General features: G+C 35.2%; 2 protein-coding genes across 2 annotated transcripts; one reads left to right on the top strand and one right to left on the bottom strand.

The window, feature by feature from the left end:
- On the top strand, positions 1-4,146 carry LOC112786100 (non-structural maintenance of chromosomes element 4 homolog A-like). The gene is made up of 7 exons (XM_029296617.1): positions 1-154; positions 378-443; positions 2,551-2,765; positions 3,321-3,540; positions 3,622-3,713; positions 3,756-3,806; positions 4,093-4,146. Exons 1-7 carry the CDS (start codon positions 1-3, stop codon positions 4,144-4,146), a joined length of 852 nt encoding a protein of 283 aa, XP_029152450.1.
- A 12,101-nt stretch (positions 4,147-16,247) lies between these two features.
- LOC112786099 (protein FAR1-RELATED SEQUENCE 5-like) lies at positions 16,248-17,611 on the bottom strand. Its single transcript, XM_025829518.1, has 4 exons — positions 17,428-17,611; positions 17,092-17,316; positions 16,847-17,006; positions 16,248-16,737 (listed from the first exon to the last, which is right to left on the bottom strand). Exons 1-4 carry the CDS (start codon positions 17,609-17,611, stop codon positions 16,248-16,250), a joined length of 1,059 nt encoding a protein of 352 aa, XP_025685303.1.

The raw sequence follows: 17,611 nt of genomic DNA, 5'->3' as shown, positions 1-17,611 counted from the left end.
ATGGCCAAGCACCAATTGAATTACTCCGATTGCCACAGCACCGCAATCAACACCAAGCTCCGTCGTCAGCTCCCTCCAGCTCACGATGACACCGATTATCGAACCCATCAAAGTCTTCGTTCTCGCTACCTTGCCTTCAACAACATGATTAACGGTGAACTCTACCTTTCTTTTCTCAATCTCTGCAACCTTCAGCTCTATTTTACTATTGTTTCATTTTCTATAGATTATTTTTTAAAACAAAAACCAAATGCTTGTAAATTGATGTTATAGCATCCATACAAGTTCAAATCTAGAAAAAGAAAAATAATGTTGATGTTACTTGTTTCCATGCTTACTTTTATATGTTTGCTTACGTTTTTTTTTTTTTTTTGTAGATGAAAGGGACGAAATCGCAAGGGCTGATTCCAAGAAGTTTGAGTTGATATTTGGCAAAATGGAGAGTTTGCATCAACTAGATATCTAAGCTCATTTTTTCTATTATTAGCGACGCATTCTTGTGCTACATTTATATTGTAAGGTTTGGCTTGGCCACCTTGTTGAACATTTAAGAAATCCATAGTAATTAACAATGTACTAGTTGACTGAATGTTAAGATCGAAAATTAAACAAACTATAAAAAAATTATTAAATCAATCATAATAATTACGATGTTCTTTTCAAAAAATTTTCACATATGTAACAGAATTTATACTGAAAGTTTTCTGTTTGCCATTCGTATGCTCAAATTTTGTTGTGCATCCTTGCAACTTATTGTCTCAGTATAGTATACTATTCCTGCATGAAATTTAAAGGATATAATATTTTTTAGCGGTTTTGTTTTTGTTGGGAATAAGTAGTATGACCACAATCCAATCAATCATGTGTTAAATAATTTGTTATTGTTATTATGTTAAAATGTTAATATAATAAGGTCCTTGATTAAATTTAGAGATTTATCATTGTGATAGTGATCATAATATTGAGAGATAAATCTTTTATAATTTAATCTAAATTGTTCTTGGTCATAGAATTATTAAAAAGGACATTAATAATCTGGAAAGATCAATATATATATAATGGTCTTCATTGGATGAAGATTAATAGATCTCATTTATTAAATTATATATATATATGGTGCATATAGAGATATGACCATTGAACTGACTCACTTTGAGAATTCCTAATGGTTATAATTACCGTATATTTGTCAATAGGATATTCTCAAGATGAACATGGTAATAGAGTTTCCTTTGACCCGCGACTGTCATAGTAATTAACAATGTATTTATTATACTTTGATTCCGGATACCTAATACCCTAGGGTGCTAGTTGAATGGATATTGGGTATGATTTAAATACTTGTAGAATTAATGATTAGTCAATAAGGAATCCGTCAACTCTCGGTAAAGAGTTTGATCTCTATGATTATAATGAATGAAATGAATAAAACCTTGGCCAAGGGGATTGAATGAATGAAGAAATGAGTTTCTTAGGTCATTCACAGTTCATTATAATAATGGTAACAAGTTAGAGTTTGACAATTAAACCATACTCTAAAGGTTAACCAAGAGCAGGAAAGATGGAAGGAATTATACTTTGTTCTTCTGAGGTTCTTAGTAAAAATATATTACTTCATACTATCGGGTCGTTGAGGAGTGTTGCTAGACACCAACCTTAATTAGTAAATTTAGTATGACTAATTTACTACTCGCTTAGTATTGAACCTATGGGGTCACACACTAACGAGTGTTCTAATCTTTGCTGTAGAATTATTTAATTATTAATTTGATTTGATCAAATAAATAATTATATTAATTCAAATGGAATATTATTATATTTTTTGCTAGCACCAAGAATATAATAATAGTATGATAATTGAGAATATTATATGAGATTTGAGAATAATTAGTTATTCTATTTCTAAACTTGAATTATAAATTTGGATGAGATCCAAATCGATTATGTTTTAAATTGTTATGATATGACTCATAAAATTTGAAGGATTCAAATTTGGAATTTTAAGATATGATTTAAATTTGAATTGAGATTCAAATTTAAAATCAATAACAAATCTCATACTATATATATGTACGTCAAGAGTACATGATAGAAACAGATGAGAATAAAACATTAGAGCTTTATTCTTTTACCTCTACACACATAAACGTATGTGAGCCTAATTCTTGGAGAAGAATTTTATGGCATGCAAAGAGTTGCAAGAGGTTTCTCAATTTAGATCAGATGTCCATTGGTCAAGGAGTTGACAGCAAAGGTTGGTCTCGGTGTGGATACGCATAGCGCCTTCGTACCATCGAAAGAGAAAAAAATTTTTACTAGCGTACTCAGGTATTTAGATCTGATCTATTATATATTTATTATTGGAATAAAGTTTAATCACAAAATAGATCTTTAAGGATTACTTTCTTTTCTTCCACTGCGTGTTATGAACACATGGTAATCCTTCAGTTTTTGCAAGGAGTAACTAATTGACGTGGTATGTGATGTTTAATAGTTTTTGCTTCTAAAATGAATTTCTCAATTCTGATTGGTTGTTCTATCTAATTTCAGTTACAAAACCAAGAGAACAAGTGGCTGATGCAAAAGCTCTGTTGGACATAATGAAATCCTTGGTAATGTCTATGAAGGGTCATGCTAACGGTGGAGTCACTCCTTCAGAATTTGTATCGCACATTCTTGAAGAATTTGGAGGACAGGGCAGATCAAGTACTAGCACAGAACGTTGCACCAAAAACTCAACAGCTTGGAATGATATTGGACTATCAGTATCACATGTTTTTAAAGCGGGTTCCAGCTGCTGTACAATGTAACTTCAATGCATTTAGAATACTTTGTTCTGTAATTTTGATATCCATAGAAGACTTTGTTCTATACTCACCTATATGTTTTTCCAATATTTTTTCCCTTCAAGAATGGTCTCATCTATGCTAAAGCAATGTAGAGGAAGGTTGTTCATCGTAGAAGTAGGTAGCGTGTGAGGCCCAATGAATTGGCCCGGCTAGAAGAGGTAATAAGCTGGTTTAATATGTATAAAGTTTTCGATTGACAAAGGTATAAAAATTCGTGTTAGCAAGAGGTTTTGACTGGATAAAAAATTCTCTGATAGACCTGTGTAGCTTCTAATTTTCGACCTTTCATGTCTTAATTTCTAGTAAGTTGCTTTCTATCAGTTTATCACCCATTTATCTATAAGTAGAACGTCAAAATATTGAAGTTAAGAATATTGTGTACTGCTCAGAATGCTAAGCTTATTATGTAGTTATGATACAATTTTCTTTTCCTTCACATTGTTGTTGTTGTTTTTTTTTTTTTTTTTGTAGCTTGACGGAGGTCCAAGAGAAGTGAAAGCTAATACAGATAAAAATATGTTAACGATGTTTAACATCTTAAGGAAAAATAGTGTTGTTAAGCTTGAGAATTTGATTTTGAATAGGAACTCCTTTGCTCAAATAGTGGAGAATTTACTCGCTTTATCATTCATAGTCAAAGATGGGCGAGCTGAAATAAAAGTCAACGAGGCTGGATCACAACTAGTACTGTGTGAGTTATTTCGAATATACTTGTATTAACATTCTCACTCTCTCTCGCTCTCACTGAACTTATTATCCTTTATCTATGCAGCACCCAGAAATTCCCCTCGTGCAAATGCAATTCGTGCTGGGGATATTGCTTTCGGTCACTTTATGTTCAGATTGGATTTTAAGGATTGGAAGGTATATGTATCTATGTTTACTTTGATGTCGTTAATGTTTTAGGTGTATGAGGCTATGTGCTATAGAAGGTTACCTTTCTTTGTTTCCTATTCAGTTTATTTATTATTTATTGTGAGGACATTCTAGAGAGCTTTAGCAATCAACTGGCTATGTAAATAGTTGAAACTTGTCACGGAGCTATAAAAATAGTTGGTACTTTAAGATTTCATTGAGCCATTTTCACATTGTGCTATAAAAAGGGAGCAGTATTGGAAAATTAGTAGTGTTATTTCTTTTATTCTCGAGTCTTAACCTATTGCTAAATGAACTTGTGTAAAATTGTAAGGTAGTGTTTTTTTGTGGGCTAATGTACTGGCTCTTCATGGCATTGAATTTTTAGCTAATGATCGATTCTTTTGGGGTTGTGGAGGATCTAATGCCTTATAGGGAATAGTCAATGAGAGGATGTAAACAGTGACAACATGATTTGGTTAAATAGAAGCAGGTTGGTCAACAGAGACCATTCACCATACAGTAGTGTATTAGTTGATGATCGTAAATTGGTAATTCATACTTGAATTGACGCAGTTTTTAGCCCGCGTATATATGCCTAGTTTCAGGTACAAAGATGCATGCTACTGTTCCTGACACTGTCAAGGAACAATTAGGAATATCTATTTGGCTTCTGTCTTCTTCCTTTTTTTTATGTTGACTTAGAATGATGTCTGAAAATTGATAATGACATTAGTTGTTATTAGCTATTTTGCTTTATTGTGCTTGGCAGCTACTATTTTATTAGGTGGATACTCCAATGAAGATTTTATAATTGTCTTCATGTGAAAATTTTTCTTTTTGACCCTTAGATGATGAATTGAAGGGTTAGATTTTGATATGTCATAAAAGTGTTATTTTTATTTAAAATGTGGCCAAATAAATAAATCACACTTTTATACAAAGCATCTTCATAAAAAGATGTTTTTGACATCTTTATTTGAGCAGCTCCCATTTTATTATGCTTAACGCCACTTCATTGAGAAATTCTATGTTTCTTAATCATATTTAATTTGTAACTAAAAATATGTACAATCACTTATTTTAATTCATGATATTTAATTTAAAAAATATTAGAAAACTAATATTTTTAGTGAAAAAATAGAGAGTTGTCTAATATTAATTTAATTGTAAAACAAAGATAAAGAAAAATGTTGATTATTTAACCTTTTTTGTAAATTTATATTAAAAATAAAAGTAAAAAGAGTGAGTATCTATATTTTACACTAAGGTAAATGTGTTCCATTATTTTATTTTTTCTCATTTTAGAAAATTCACGTTGGCTTATTACGTACGATGTTATGTTTTATTTATTCAATTAATTGTTACATATACTTAGTAACTAATTAAAAGAACAAAAACTATATGCATAAAAAGTCAATCTATGTATATGCGTGTGCGCACGCAGGGGCGGGGACGGGGGCGGGGGTGTGCGTGTATGTTATTTTAATATTATGATAAGATGCGGGGTTGACAACAAGAACAGTGAGGTAGGTATTGGTGAGTATGTGTACATGCGTGTCATTTTAATGTTATGATAAGTGTGTGCGTGTTATTTTAATGTTATGGTAAGATGCAGGGGCGAGGAGAAGAAATGAGTGTCGGTGTGTGTGCATGTTATTTTAATGTTTTGGTAAGAGTAAAATGCCGGGGCGAGGGCAAGGACAAGAACAGTGGGGGTGAGTGTTGGTGGATGTGTGTGTATATGTGCATGTTGTTTTAATGTTATGGTAAGATGCAGAGACGAGGGTGAGGCCATGGCAGTCGGTGTCGGTCGGTGTGCGTGTGTACAAGCATGTTATTTTAATGTTATAATAAGATGCAGGGATGAAAGTAAGGGCAGTGGGGTAGGTGTGTGTGTGTGTGTGTGTGTGTACATGCGTGTTTTTTTAATGTTATGGTAATATGCGTGTTATTTTAATATTATGTTAAGATGCAAGGGCGAGAGACAGGAGATGAGTGTCAGTGGGTGTGCGTGTTATTTTAATGTTTTGGTAAGAATAAGATGCAGGGACAAAGGCAAGGGCAAGAGCAGTGGGGTGGGAAGAATAAGATGTAGGGCGAGGGCAAGGGGCAGTGCAGTGAGAGTTGGTGGGTGTGCGTATGTACGTGCTTGTTATTTTAATGTTATGGTAAGATGCAGGAGCGAGGGTAAGGGCATGGCCGTGGATGTCGGCGGGTGTGTGTATGTGTAGGTGCGTGTTATTTTAACGTTATGATAAGATAATTCATTATTAGAATAACCAAATTTTAGTTTTATATTAGGTTTTACAAAATCACATTATTATATTTTTATTTTAATAATAAAATCTTTTGTTTATATTCACATATTTAAAAAAATATTATAAAAAATAATTTAATTTTAATAAAAAATTTACATATTCATCTAATTAAATTTATATGTTTATATAAATTTTTAATTAATGAATCTAAAAATTAGCTATACAATTAGTTGTTTGTATAATATTATTTTACCGCCATCGTATATTAAATTTAAATAAAAAATTGTGATAAATAAATGTTGACATCATGTATTAGATTTTCACTCACGTGATCACTCACCTAAATAAACTGGAGCACGTGATCCGTGAAGTAGTGGGAATTCAATCTTCATGCTAATTGACGTTTGACACCTTACAAAATTAGAAACTTTTCCGACCATAATAAATTAATGATTCAGAACTGTACAAATAATTTTCTGGAAACAAAGTGATAGTTTAACATCTTAAATTATAAGGAAAAAAATATTAAAACACATGCATATATGGTATAATAACAAATAAGTGCCTTTTAAGGTTATTGTTTATCTAATATAAAATATGCTAAGCAACACGATTCTTTCTAATTGATATTTTCTAAACGAATGTAAGTAAACCTTATCACTGTGCTTACTTCATTTGTTAACTCGCAATGTTTTTTACAAAATTTCGTTAAAAACTTAAAATAATCTACATTACCAAATTTGAGGGGAAGAAAATCAATTATTACATATCATGTCATATTAATTATTTTGTGATGTATTCACTTATAACCAGAGTTATCAGACTCGGCTCGACCCGGCCGGTTCGACTGGAAACCCAGTCATCTGGTCGGGCCGAGCCACTTGTTGAACCGGTTGTGCAACGGACCTGGTCGAACCTAGTTTGACCTGACGGGTTTTCATGAAACCCGATGACCCGTCCGGTTAATTTAACCCAGTCCAGATTATTTTTTTCCCCAAATACCTAAAACGGTGTCGTTTCAGACACCCCTCCCCCCTCCCGTATCCCTTTCGATGAAACCCTAATGCCCAAATACCGGAGTCAGTGTGATGTTGTTGATGTATAGTGGTGGAGCCAGTAAGTGAGAGAGCGTTCATGCATGTAGAGGACATGGAGCTAATGTTGCTGAGAGCGTGTTCGTTCTTTCAAATTGGTCCCCCAATTTTTGTTCCTCGAGAAATCAACCCAAAGGATGATAATGTGCTTTTTGGTTTCACGATGGTTCTCCCCCACAATGGCAGAGGACTAGATCTTGTGGCTCACAGTCCGTTGTGCTACGAAGAACACTTTGCTCGTCAGAAGTTTCATTCACAATGTTGGATAAGATTCTTTCTGCCACCAGTTATACTATTCGTGATTACAACCATCGCATTGTTGTACGTGTCACGGCGCAATTGAATTAGGACAAGAAAAAAAGAAGTTGACCGATTGAACAAGCGAATTCGTAAACTGGAGCTTGAAAACGAGGAACTTAGGGGACAAGTTGAAATGCTTAGGGAAATATTAGACGAATAAGTTGCCCGTAATGCTATTCCTGTATGTGGTTCTTTTTTATTCCTTTTTTTTTTTTTTTGATAAGATGAGGCAGTTGCAGGTATCGGGTTGTAAGGGATGATCTTGCTGATGTTTTGGTTGGGCTTTTGATAACAAAGATACTTAATCTGGATCCTAATGGAATACAGTTTTCAGTTGGGTTCCCTCTAGGTTTAATGAAGTAGTTGTTAACTTTTATTTATCTGGGATCAACTGGTTGAAGTGGGTATTCTGTGTTAGATAGAAATATGTTAGTTTGTTTACCTTAATTCGATGAATGCTCATGGGTGTACTAAAGACGATCCTCGGGTCCAAGGGGGTTTGAAAATTTATATCTTCGAAAACTGGTTTTTCAAAAAAAAGAGATATAAGGAATGCAAGTAGGGAGCTAATATTATCCAATAAATTCATAGAATAATAAGCTAATGCAATTAACAGCTTATGTTTGTAAATTGTATGTTGTCATCTCTTTCTTCAAATTTGTTGTAGTAACAAGTTGGGATAAATTACTAATGTTATGATTAATAACTAAAAGTAAGAATCAATTGGTGCAACAAAAATTATTAATGGCAATTTTTCTAATTATTGTTTAGAGACATAATTGTTATGAAAATAATTTTTTTATTTGACAATTATTTATGAAATTTTTTTATAATGAAATTTAAAGGATCAACAAACCAAAATAAACTAATGAGTCATCAATCCTTTTTTTTCCTTTTAAATTGCTTTGCATGGAGTAAAATATTTTCGTCTAATTTTTAAATTATTGATTATGTAAAAGAATATTGTATTTAAAATTTTCGTACATGAATATTCACTGTTAAATTTAATCTTTTTTTTTTCTTTTTACATGGATTTCTATTGGATCATTCTATTTTTATACATTTGAGTACATGAATATTTACATGTAAATTTAATTTAATATTTTCTTTTTAAACTTCTTTGTATTGGACAATATAATTTTTTTGAAGTTTTTAAATTATTAATGTTGTAGACGAGTATTGGATTTGAAATTTCAGTTAATGTATTTTTTAATAAATTGTTTTGATGAATTCATTTAAGTTATACCACAAAAAATTAATGTTAAATTACACAGTTGGTCTCTACACTTTCAGTGAAACTGCAAATTGGTCCCTACACTTTAAAATTTTGTAATTGGGTCCCTAAAAAGAATTAAAATTTGCAATTTAGTCCTGGTCGTTCAAAAAGTGTTTGATTTAACAGAATATTCTCTATTTTAACAGAATATTCTCAGCATATTCTGAGAATATTCTGTTAAATGAACACTTTTTGAACAGTGGGGACTAAATTGCAAATTTTAATTCTTTTTAGGGACCCAATTATAAACTTTTAAAGTATAAGGACCAATTTGTAATTTCACTGAAAGTGTAGGAACCAACTGTGTAATTTAAACAAAAATTAAATAGTCAAGACTCAGATTTAAAATACAATACTCTTCTACAATGATAATAGAATTTATTCAAACATATTTATTCTTAATAGAAGATGTGATAGGAGTTATTCGTTATTAGTTCATACAGTCTTTACAAAAGAAAGCTTTTGAAAATTAACTTTGGGTGAGGCGTGTATCATATATGTAGTAGCTCTTAAGCAAAGGTGAGTAGTCCTTTCATCTGTCATGTCGCCGTTATCCTAAGGTCTACAACTGTGCACATGGGAAAAACGCATAGCAAGTGAGGGTGAAAGGGTCATTTCAGCTAGTTGCTTCTTCTATAAGCCTCGTTGGTGGTTCGTGAATAATTAAATATATTTCTTTTGTTTAAACATGTGATACAATCTATTTTTAAATGGAATAATAATATAGTTGTATTTGTTCAGCTGGGCCTGGCTCACTAATGGGCCATGATATGATATGAGCCCATTTCATGGTTTCATATAACACATGTGTAACTATTCATAATCATAGTCCGTGCAAGTTTGAGCAATGGAGACATGTGCTACTGTGGAAGAGAAACTTGGAAAAATGAAGGAGCAAGTTGATGCATAGAAGGAGAAAAATGACGATGTCTCTCTCGCGAGGTGAGTAAAGCAATCCCAGTGACACCTTTGTGATTCTTGTTGTGTGTTGTGTGTTATCTTTCTCCTGACAAGTCAAAACATGGTTGTGTTTCGAGCAGTGAGGTCGCTAAAGGGACGGATGGTGGTGACGGGACCATTGATGACAACCATAACATCAAGTTCATCCGGATATTTCAGGAGGTTAGTTTTTTGCAAAACATATTGTGGCCATTTCGTATGAAGTGTATAGTTGTTACTAAGTTTAGCTTATGTGGAAGTATGTGGTTATATGGATATTTCAAATACTAAACCAAAATGAAATTACCAGGGAGGTCATGAAGACCCTAAATGACCACATTAGGACTATCTCTGGGATGCTGGTGGATCATGGAAAGATTCTCCAGTCTCTGATGCTTGCTGTTGGTCCACTTGCCGACCTGAAGAAGAAAGTCGTGCAAGGCAATGCACGGATGGTCGCATGTAGGAAGACACGAGCAAAGGCGGTGGATCCACAAGAGGCAACTGTGGTCAGCAAGAAAGCTGCGGGAGCAAACGTGGTGCCATAAAGCTCTCACCTCTGCTGAAGGCACTAACTAGCAAAAGGGGACACGGCCCGCCAGAGGAAGACACAAAAGAACGAAAACGGTGATGCCACTGCGTCCGCTAAGTTGAAAGTAAGTGAAGTTATTTTGTTTTGGCAATTTACTTCCAAAAGTATGAACTTGGTTGTTTCATCGTTTACTGTTGGTGTAGCGCAAGTTAACATTCAAAGACCAGGATTCTGCGTCAACAGAAGGTAGTGATGTCCGACAAACTGAGCATGAGTCTCCATTCGCATATCACACACACCCTGCCTTCCATGTTGCATTTGAGATGCCGCAGGTAATGAGTTTACTGTTTGGGTGTTTAGTAATATTTCTTTCTTTTGTGAAGTTCCCTTATGTTAGTCCAAATGGAGTTAACTTACATGGAGTTTGTGTTGCTTTGCTTGAGTAGTGTCTCAAATTGGCATTTCGGCCACCAGAGGGAATGCATTTTCAGGGGTCGGAGTTTACTATGGCCGCTTACATTTTCTCAAAGAATCTGGATGAACGGTACGTATGCATTCGGCTTGGCTTGGTGAATGTGAGTTGTTGCAACAATACACTTGAGCGGTCTTCAGTTATTGGAGCGTGATCATGATTGTTTACCGTTTCTTTTGGTAGGGAGATTCTAGTTGTTGATGAGCACGCACAGGGTGTTCGGCGTACACTGTGGAGCCTACGACCGGAGCACCAAGTTGTTGATGACGTAAGTAGTGGTTAACATACGTTCTTGTTATATGTTGGTATGTCGGAAGCCTTTGTATCACTATTGGGTAACCATATTTCCTTCAACAGGTTATCAACATGGTGGCCTCCATGCTCAGCTTCGACAACATGTCTTCTAAGTGGTTCTTTCCAACCACCTTTGCAGTAAAACTATGTTTCCGTGTCAAAAAAAGGGCGCTAACCGTTTTTGTTTTTATGAGAAGCTATAAGTGAATATGTTATTAGAAAAATGGCTTAAAAAAGTGTAAGTTAATAATTAGAGTTGTGATAATATTTTCTTGTCAAGATGAAAGATAGTGATAACATAATTCACGTTTAATAACTAAAATAATAGTCTGATTATTTATGGAATAAGAATAAAAAACCAATAATTTAAGATTCGAAGAAACTATGTTGTGTAGTGATTTTTTATTTCTTATCCATGGTTAATTATATGGTGCTTGTAAATTGGTGTCCAATTATTGTGTAGTTTTTTTTTTAAGCAAAATTTAATTATTAAAAGTTAGTCTACGTTTATAATTTTTTTTAATTGAATATTAATTTTTCCTTTTTTCTTATGAAACTAGACATTGTTGCCTAAAAATTATTTGTCAATAGCAATCACCTTTATTCACTCGTAACATAGTGAGTACGGTACTCTTAGTAAAACCTGAGGCGATTAATTTGTGTTTGTGTCTCATGTAAAACTGTGTTTCCATGTCCAGCAAATTGTGCTAAGTCCTGTCAACCATAGCATTAACACTCTTAAATTCATCTGCACTAATTTCATGGGCTATGCGGATAAATTGCATCGGGTAACAATATATTTCTGCATTTTAATTGACAATGGTCCTCTGCCTTTAGTTTAGTGTTGTCTTAGACAAGTGGATAAACTCGCTTCTCATGTGCTTTGAACAATGTTGGTGTCTCGTAACTTATTTGCTTGATTTGTACAGATATATGTTCCAATGTACAGGGAGCAACACTGGTAAATAGGTTTAAAAAACAATAAAAGCGTATAAATATATAAATAATTGAAAAGTTATTGAAAAATATAGGTTTAGATTAATATAAAATGTAACAATTATAAAAAAATTATTTTGACTTTTTCTATGACAACAATAATAACTGAATAGATTTTTTAAACAATAAAAATTTATAAAAACAATACTTTAAAACAAGATGAAAGACGAACTTTTAACAGATTATATGATTGTATATGTTGAAAAAAAGAATGCTTCAAAATTTATTTCAGATGGTAAATTGATAATTTTAGTGATATGAAATATCGCAGAACAAATTCAAAAATACCAAAATCTTAAAGTAGGTAGTTGAATGTTAATTGTTATATAATATAATTATTAATTTTGACTTATATACTATAAATTATATTTTGTTGATTTTTTGTTATGTTATATTTTAATTTATTTTGTATTTAATTTGGCCACCATTTTATAAAATTTCTGGATCCGCCACTGACCACATCCATCTACCTTTGACATCGACGAGTTGGAAGTTGGCTGCCAAATTGAGGGCGCATAAGCATAGTCCTAATTCATGTTTTTATTAATGTACCCTCAAATAATTATGTAGTAATGATACCCTTTGACTTTAATGTCCCATGTAGAAATGACTACGGAGTGTGGGTTGTTGAGTGGATGCTACAGTCTTGGCTCTTCGGAGATTTCATGCTAAAGGTAACATACATTGCCGAATCCAAGTGATACTTTAATAATCATTGCTTGAAATCGTTGTTGCTACGGTAAGAAACTATCTGACCCAATTTCAAGTTCAAGTGATACTATAATTGTCATTGCCTGAACATCCTTGTTGCTACTTCAAGAAACTAGCTTATCCAATTCCATGATGGCTGTTGTAGGATGTCACCAACCAGAAAGACCTTTGGCCTTTGCAAAATTTTCAAAAAACAAAATCAATTAACTACCAAGGCAGGTTCACAAACACAGCAACCTCAACTTTTGGTGCTAAGATCGGACGCTGGAAAAATGCAACAAACACCTTATACGTAATAATTTTTCGCCAAAAAAAATTATTAAGTGCAACTATAATTCAGACCGTGGGACAATGTAAGCCAACACCATCATGGTTGAACTTCGTCCTCATCACCAACAAGCTTAATAAAATGTTCGAATTCTCCAAACATAGTACACAGAGAAATATATTAAAAGCTTAACATGCGATGCATAGTAAACATTCACTGAGTTCCCATTGTGGGTACTACCGTCCACCATTGCGTCCTTTTCTTTCCGTGTCACTCACAGTAGCACAGGGATTCACATGTTGTTAACATCCTTCTCCAGGTAAATAACACCACTTTCCTGATCAAAACAAATTAAATTAACACATCTCAGTCCTCACAGATGTTATCCCCAAGTAAATTGCATGACCAAAATAGGAAACATACATCAATCACACCATTCAAACCATTCATGGAAGCAAATATATCAACCTCCAAAAGAACAACTAAGTGGCCTATCAAGGTGCTTCTTGAAGAGTATTATAAATACGATAACAAGTACACGTAACAACAACATCATGCAAAAAAAATGATAAACATGCTGCCAGACACCAAACAAACACCAACAACTAAACAAACTCAACTAATTCCTGATATAACATGCTTCTCTTTGCCATGCAAGTGACAAGGGAACCATACAGTGTTAAGTGGGAGAGCATCTGCTAGTCAGCGGTATTCTCCCAAGCTTTCCGTGATCCTTTGGGTAATCTTTCGAGAAAGACCCTAACCTGCATCAATACGTAAGCAAATGTTGATGACACAAGTTTTTGGCAGTCAATAATTATACGCATACAACATGACACTAAATACTTGGATCATCGCAAGCTTATATCGATAATACGTATACACATGCAGGCATCCTAACCTCGTTTGCCCACTCCTCATTGATTGTGCAACCTGCCTTCGCATCATTTCCTACGTGGCTGTCGGCGGTCGATTCAGCGAACTGTCTCGTGTAGTGATCCAGCGCCTGCATGGCCAGGTCCCCCCAAAAAGACAAAAGTTAATTGAATGACATTAGTAATTCGTAAAGAACACGCGACGACTACCCTGTGAACTAAAAACCTCGAAACTCACTAGTGTCATCCTGCATGAGTGATCCTAGCATTCTGCTCCGGCTACACCGTGCAGGTCCACATCGTCGGTTATTGATGAATTCTTCCCCCTATCTTGGAGACATTTTCTCTTCGCATGGCTGACACGCTTGCAGTTTGCACATCACCTTCTCTTGCCTAATAGCCTTTGTTTGGTAAGTCGCAGGGCACCCTTCGGTTTCGCAACCTTGGGATCCCTCACCACCCCCTTGGTCCCCTTTGTGTCCACTTCATTTTCTAACCCCCAACATTCGGATTCCAAATTATTATACAAGTTAACTATGCCATCCATTGCTTTCCGAAACAATTTTTCGTCCTGTGAACCTAGGTAAACAAGCCACTGAGACTTTGTGTGGAGAGCCCCATGTCTAACCAAGAAACCTCTTTGGGTTGAATCGTCCCACTTCTTGCCATATTGGTCAACATCTTTGGCATCCTTTCTCCACCATCGCAGGACCAATCTTTTAGGTATTTCCCGCAAATGCTTTGCTTTCATTACAAAGAACATATGTCTGCACGGGTACCCATTCTTTTTCCAAAAAAAACATTGGCAATCGAGTTTTTTGGTACTTCTGCCGAAGGCTGCCATTACCTGAATAGCTGGTTTCTCGTATTCCTCTAGATAATAAACAGTTGTATTCAAGCACCTGATAAACCCCATTTGTAGGGTTTATCTTGTAGTGATTTTAGGAGATTTTATCACCTTTTACCCATATTTATTCAATGAAATAGCATGGTTTCATGATTGTCTCCCAAGTTGAGCTTAAGTGTGAAAACATGCTTTCTAGGCCCTTAATTAGCAAAATTTAATTCACCTTTGATTCCACTAGATGCCTTGATGTGTTTGTTAAGTGATTTCAGGTTGAAAAGGCTAGGAATGGACCAAAGGAGTGAAGAGGAAAGCATGCAAAGTAGAGAAATCATGAAAAGCCAAAGATTTGGAAAATGCCCATGGACGCGCGCGCACACTGGACGCTCTCGCGTGGATTGCAAAAATCTCCATGGACGCGTACGCGCGCTGTAAGCATACGCGTCGGTGGCTGCACGTGATTTTTAAATAGAAAACGTGTCCAGTGATTTCTGAGAGCTGTGGGGCCCAGTTTACAACCAACTTTGGCACCAAAATGCATATAAGGACCAAGGATTGAAGGGGAATGGGGGGGATTCACATCTTTAACACATTCATTCACATTAGGATTAGTTTAGAAGTAGTTTTAGAGAGAGAAGCTTTCACTTCTCTCTAGGATTAGAATTAGGATTAGGTTTAGATCTAGATCTACTTCTTCTTCTTCTCTCTTAATTTTTCTCTTTCATCCTTAATTGTTCTCTTGTAGTTGTAGCATTCTACATCTCTTGTAATTCCTTTGTACTGTTAGTAGTAGCTTATGAACTTTCTTTTGTAGATCTACATTTCTTCTTCAATGCAATTGGTAAGTTCTTTGTTGTTCATAATTGTTTTGCCTTTCTATTGTTAATCTCTTGCTTTTGTAGTTGTAGATTCCTTCAATTCTTGCAATTAATAATGTTTACCTTTATTTCTTTCTATGTGTTTGTTAAAATGCTCCTTTTAGTTGTGAGTTATATTTTTGTTCCTCTTGGCTTGGGAAGGTAACTTAGGAACTCTTGAGCCACTAATATCCAAGTGATTGATGATTGGGAGCCATTAACTCTAGTTCTCACTAATTGGATTAGTGGAGAGTTAGGACTTATGGACTTGGATTGATATATCTCATTTGACTTTCCTTTACCTAGTTAGAGGATGATTTAATGGGATTGATCCTTGACAATTCTCATGTTGTGGTTAGTGATAAGGATAGAGATCCTTGACCACTAAACCTTGCGAAGACCTTTCTAGTTGTTAGTTTATTTCCTTTGCCATTTATATTTCTTGTCTAAAATCTCAAAAACCCCAAACATACCTCATAACCAATAACAAGACACTTTATCGCAATTCCTAGGGAGAACGACCCAAGGTTCAATACTTCGGTTTATAAATTTAGGGGTTTGTTTTAGTGACAAACAATCTTTTGTATGAAAGGATTCTTTTTTGGTTTAGAAACTATACTTGCAACGAGATTTCATTTGAGAATTCTAAACCGTCAAAAATCTATTCATCAACACCGTTTTTTCATGACAAGATTAATTGCTCCAGCTCCTTCAATCTCTTTCCTAACATCTACAAACAACTCTCGGGTATAAACCCTAGCAGTAGCTGTCTCTATCGACCTCAAACATGTGGTCATAACCGGATTCGTGTAAATGGAGTTAAACTACAACAACATCTCCTTGTTCCGATATTCACGGAGGACTAGCTCCAGATTTTGCACTAACTTAAAGATGGTATGGCTTGACTTCGAAAACTTGTTAACCATAGCAATTATTCCCTCACATCGTGTCATAGTCTGGAATCCGGCATAGAACTTGTCACGCAAATACCCGTTCGCCCATAGCTTTCGCTTTTTATGCATATGCCTTGCCCAGCTACTATTATGCAGCCCATACTCCTCAATTGCTTGAGCGCAATCCTCTTTGAATTCATGAACCTCCATGTCCACGTACAACCAATGCTTGAACAAACTACGGAGGCGTTCGTCTTTCTCATTTGATGTCACGTTCTTTTCCACATGCCATGCACACAAACGATGTGTTGCCTCCGGTAAAACCGACTTCACAGCTTTTATCATTGCTTTGTCCCCATCGGTAACAGCTACACAAGGTTTCTTCTGGCACATAACCTCCAACAAATTTTGTAACATCCACCTATACGACGATACAGTTTCATCAATCAACAACCCAAAACCAAAAATGGTAGAAAATTACTACTGGACGTTTATATCTATTTTTCCTGTAAGTGGAGTCAAACGCTAACACATCCCCAAAACACTGAAAATCAGACCGGCTATTCCCATCAGCCCAAACCATGTTACCAAGCCTTTCATCTTTTGTGTGGTTGTAGCATGCAACATACATAGGGTCAGCAGCAGCCTTTCCTTCAAGGTAAATCAACGTTGCAGTCGCATCACCATCAGCTATTCGTGAACACCTCAACTTGTCAGCATAGTTGTACACATCCTTTTTCAAAAATCCCAGCAAAGAATATCCCCCCTAACATACCAGCCATGTGGCCCAAGATTTTTGACGTCCCAATTCCATACGCATGCATCCCATCAATGTGAGCCTTTGCCGCATCCGTCATTTTACGATGATTCTGAATCAGGTGGGACATCCCAACAGGTGTTAGGTCATGGTTATGCTCCAGTACTACCTTCCTATCCTTCCACTTCTGCTCACTTTTCTCCAAATATATTGATAGCATTACTTTGCAACCAGTCCGTGTCTCTGGTTTGTGTCCCCGCTACCTGTCAATCCTGTCATAGTGCCTGATTTCCCTCAATCCTTCCTTGTTACAAAAAAATCAAAATCTCACAAGATTACCGTTGCTATCTTTACCTGAGTCCCCTTTCCGTACCCTAAACCCATTGACTCTTCCATACCTTCGGTAAAACTTATATGCATCTTCCACACTTTCCCAAACTTGGTTCAAAATATCATTCGTGCTCAAGTCAAATCCTTGTCCTCCTTCAGGCAAATGTTCCTCCTGAAACTCATCACCACCAGCCTCTTCCACATTCAT

Source organism: Arachis hypogaea, chromosome 20 (assembly GCF_003086295.3).
Source record: "Arachis hypogaea cultivar Tifrunner chromosome 20, arahy.Tifrunner.gnm2.J5K5, whole genome shotgun sequence".
Lineage (NCBI taxonomy): Eukaryota > Viridiplantae > Streptophyta > Magnoliopsida > Fabales > Fabaceae > Arachis > Arachis hypogaea.
This window is presented reverse-complemented; position numbering and strand designations above follow the sequence as displayed.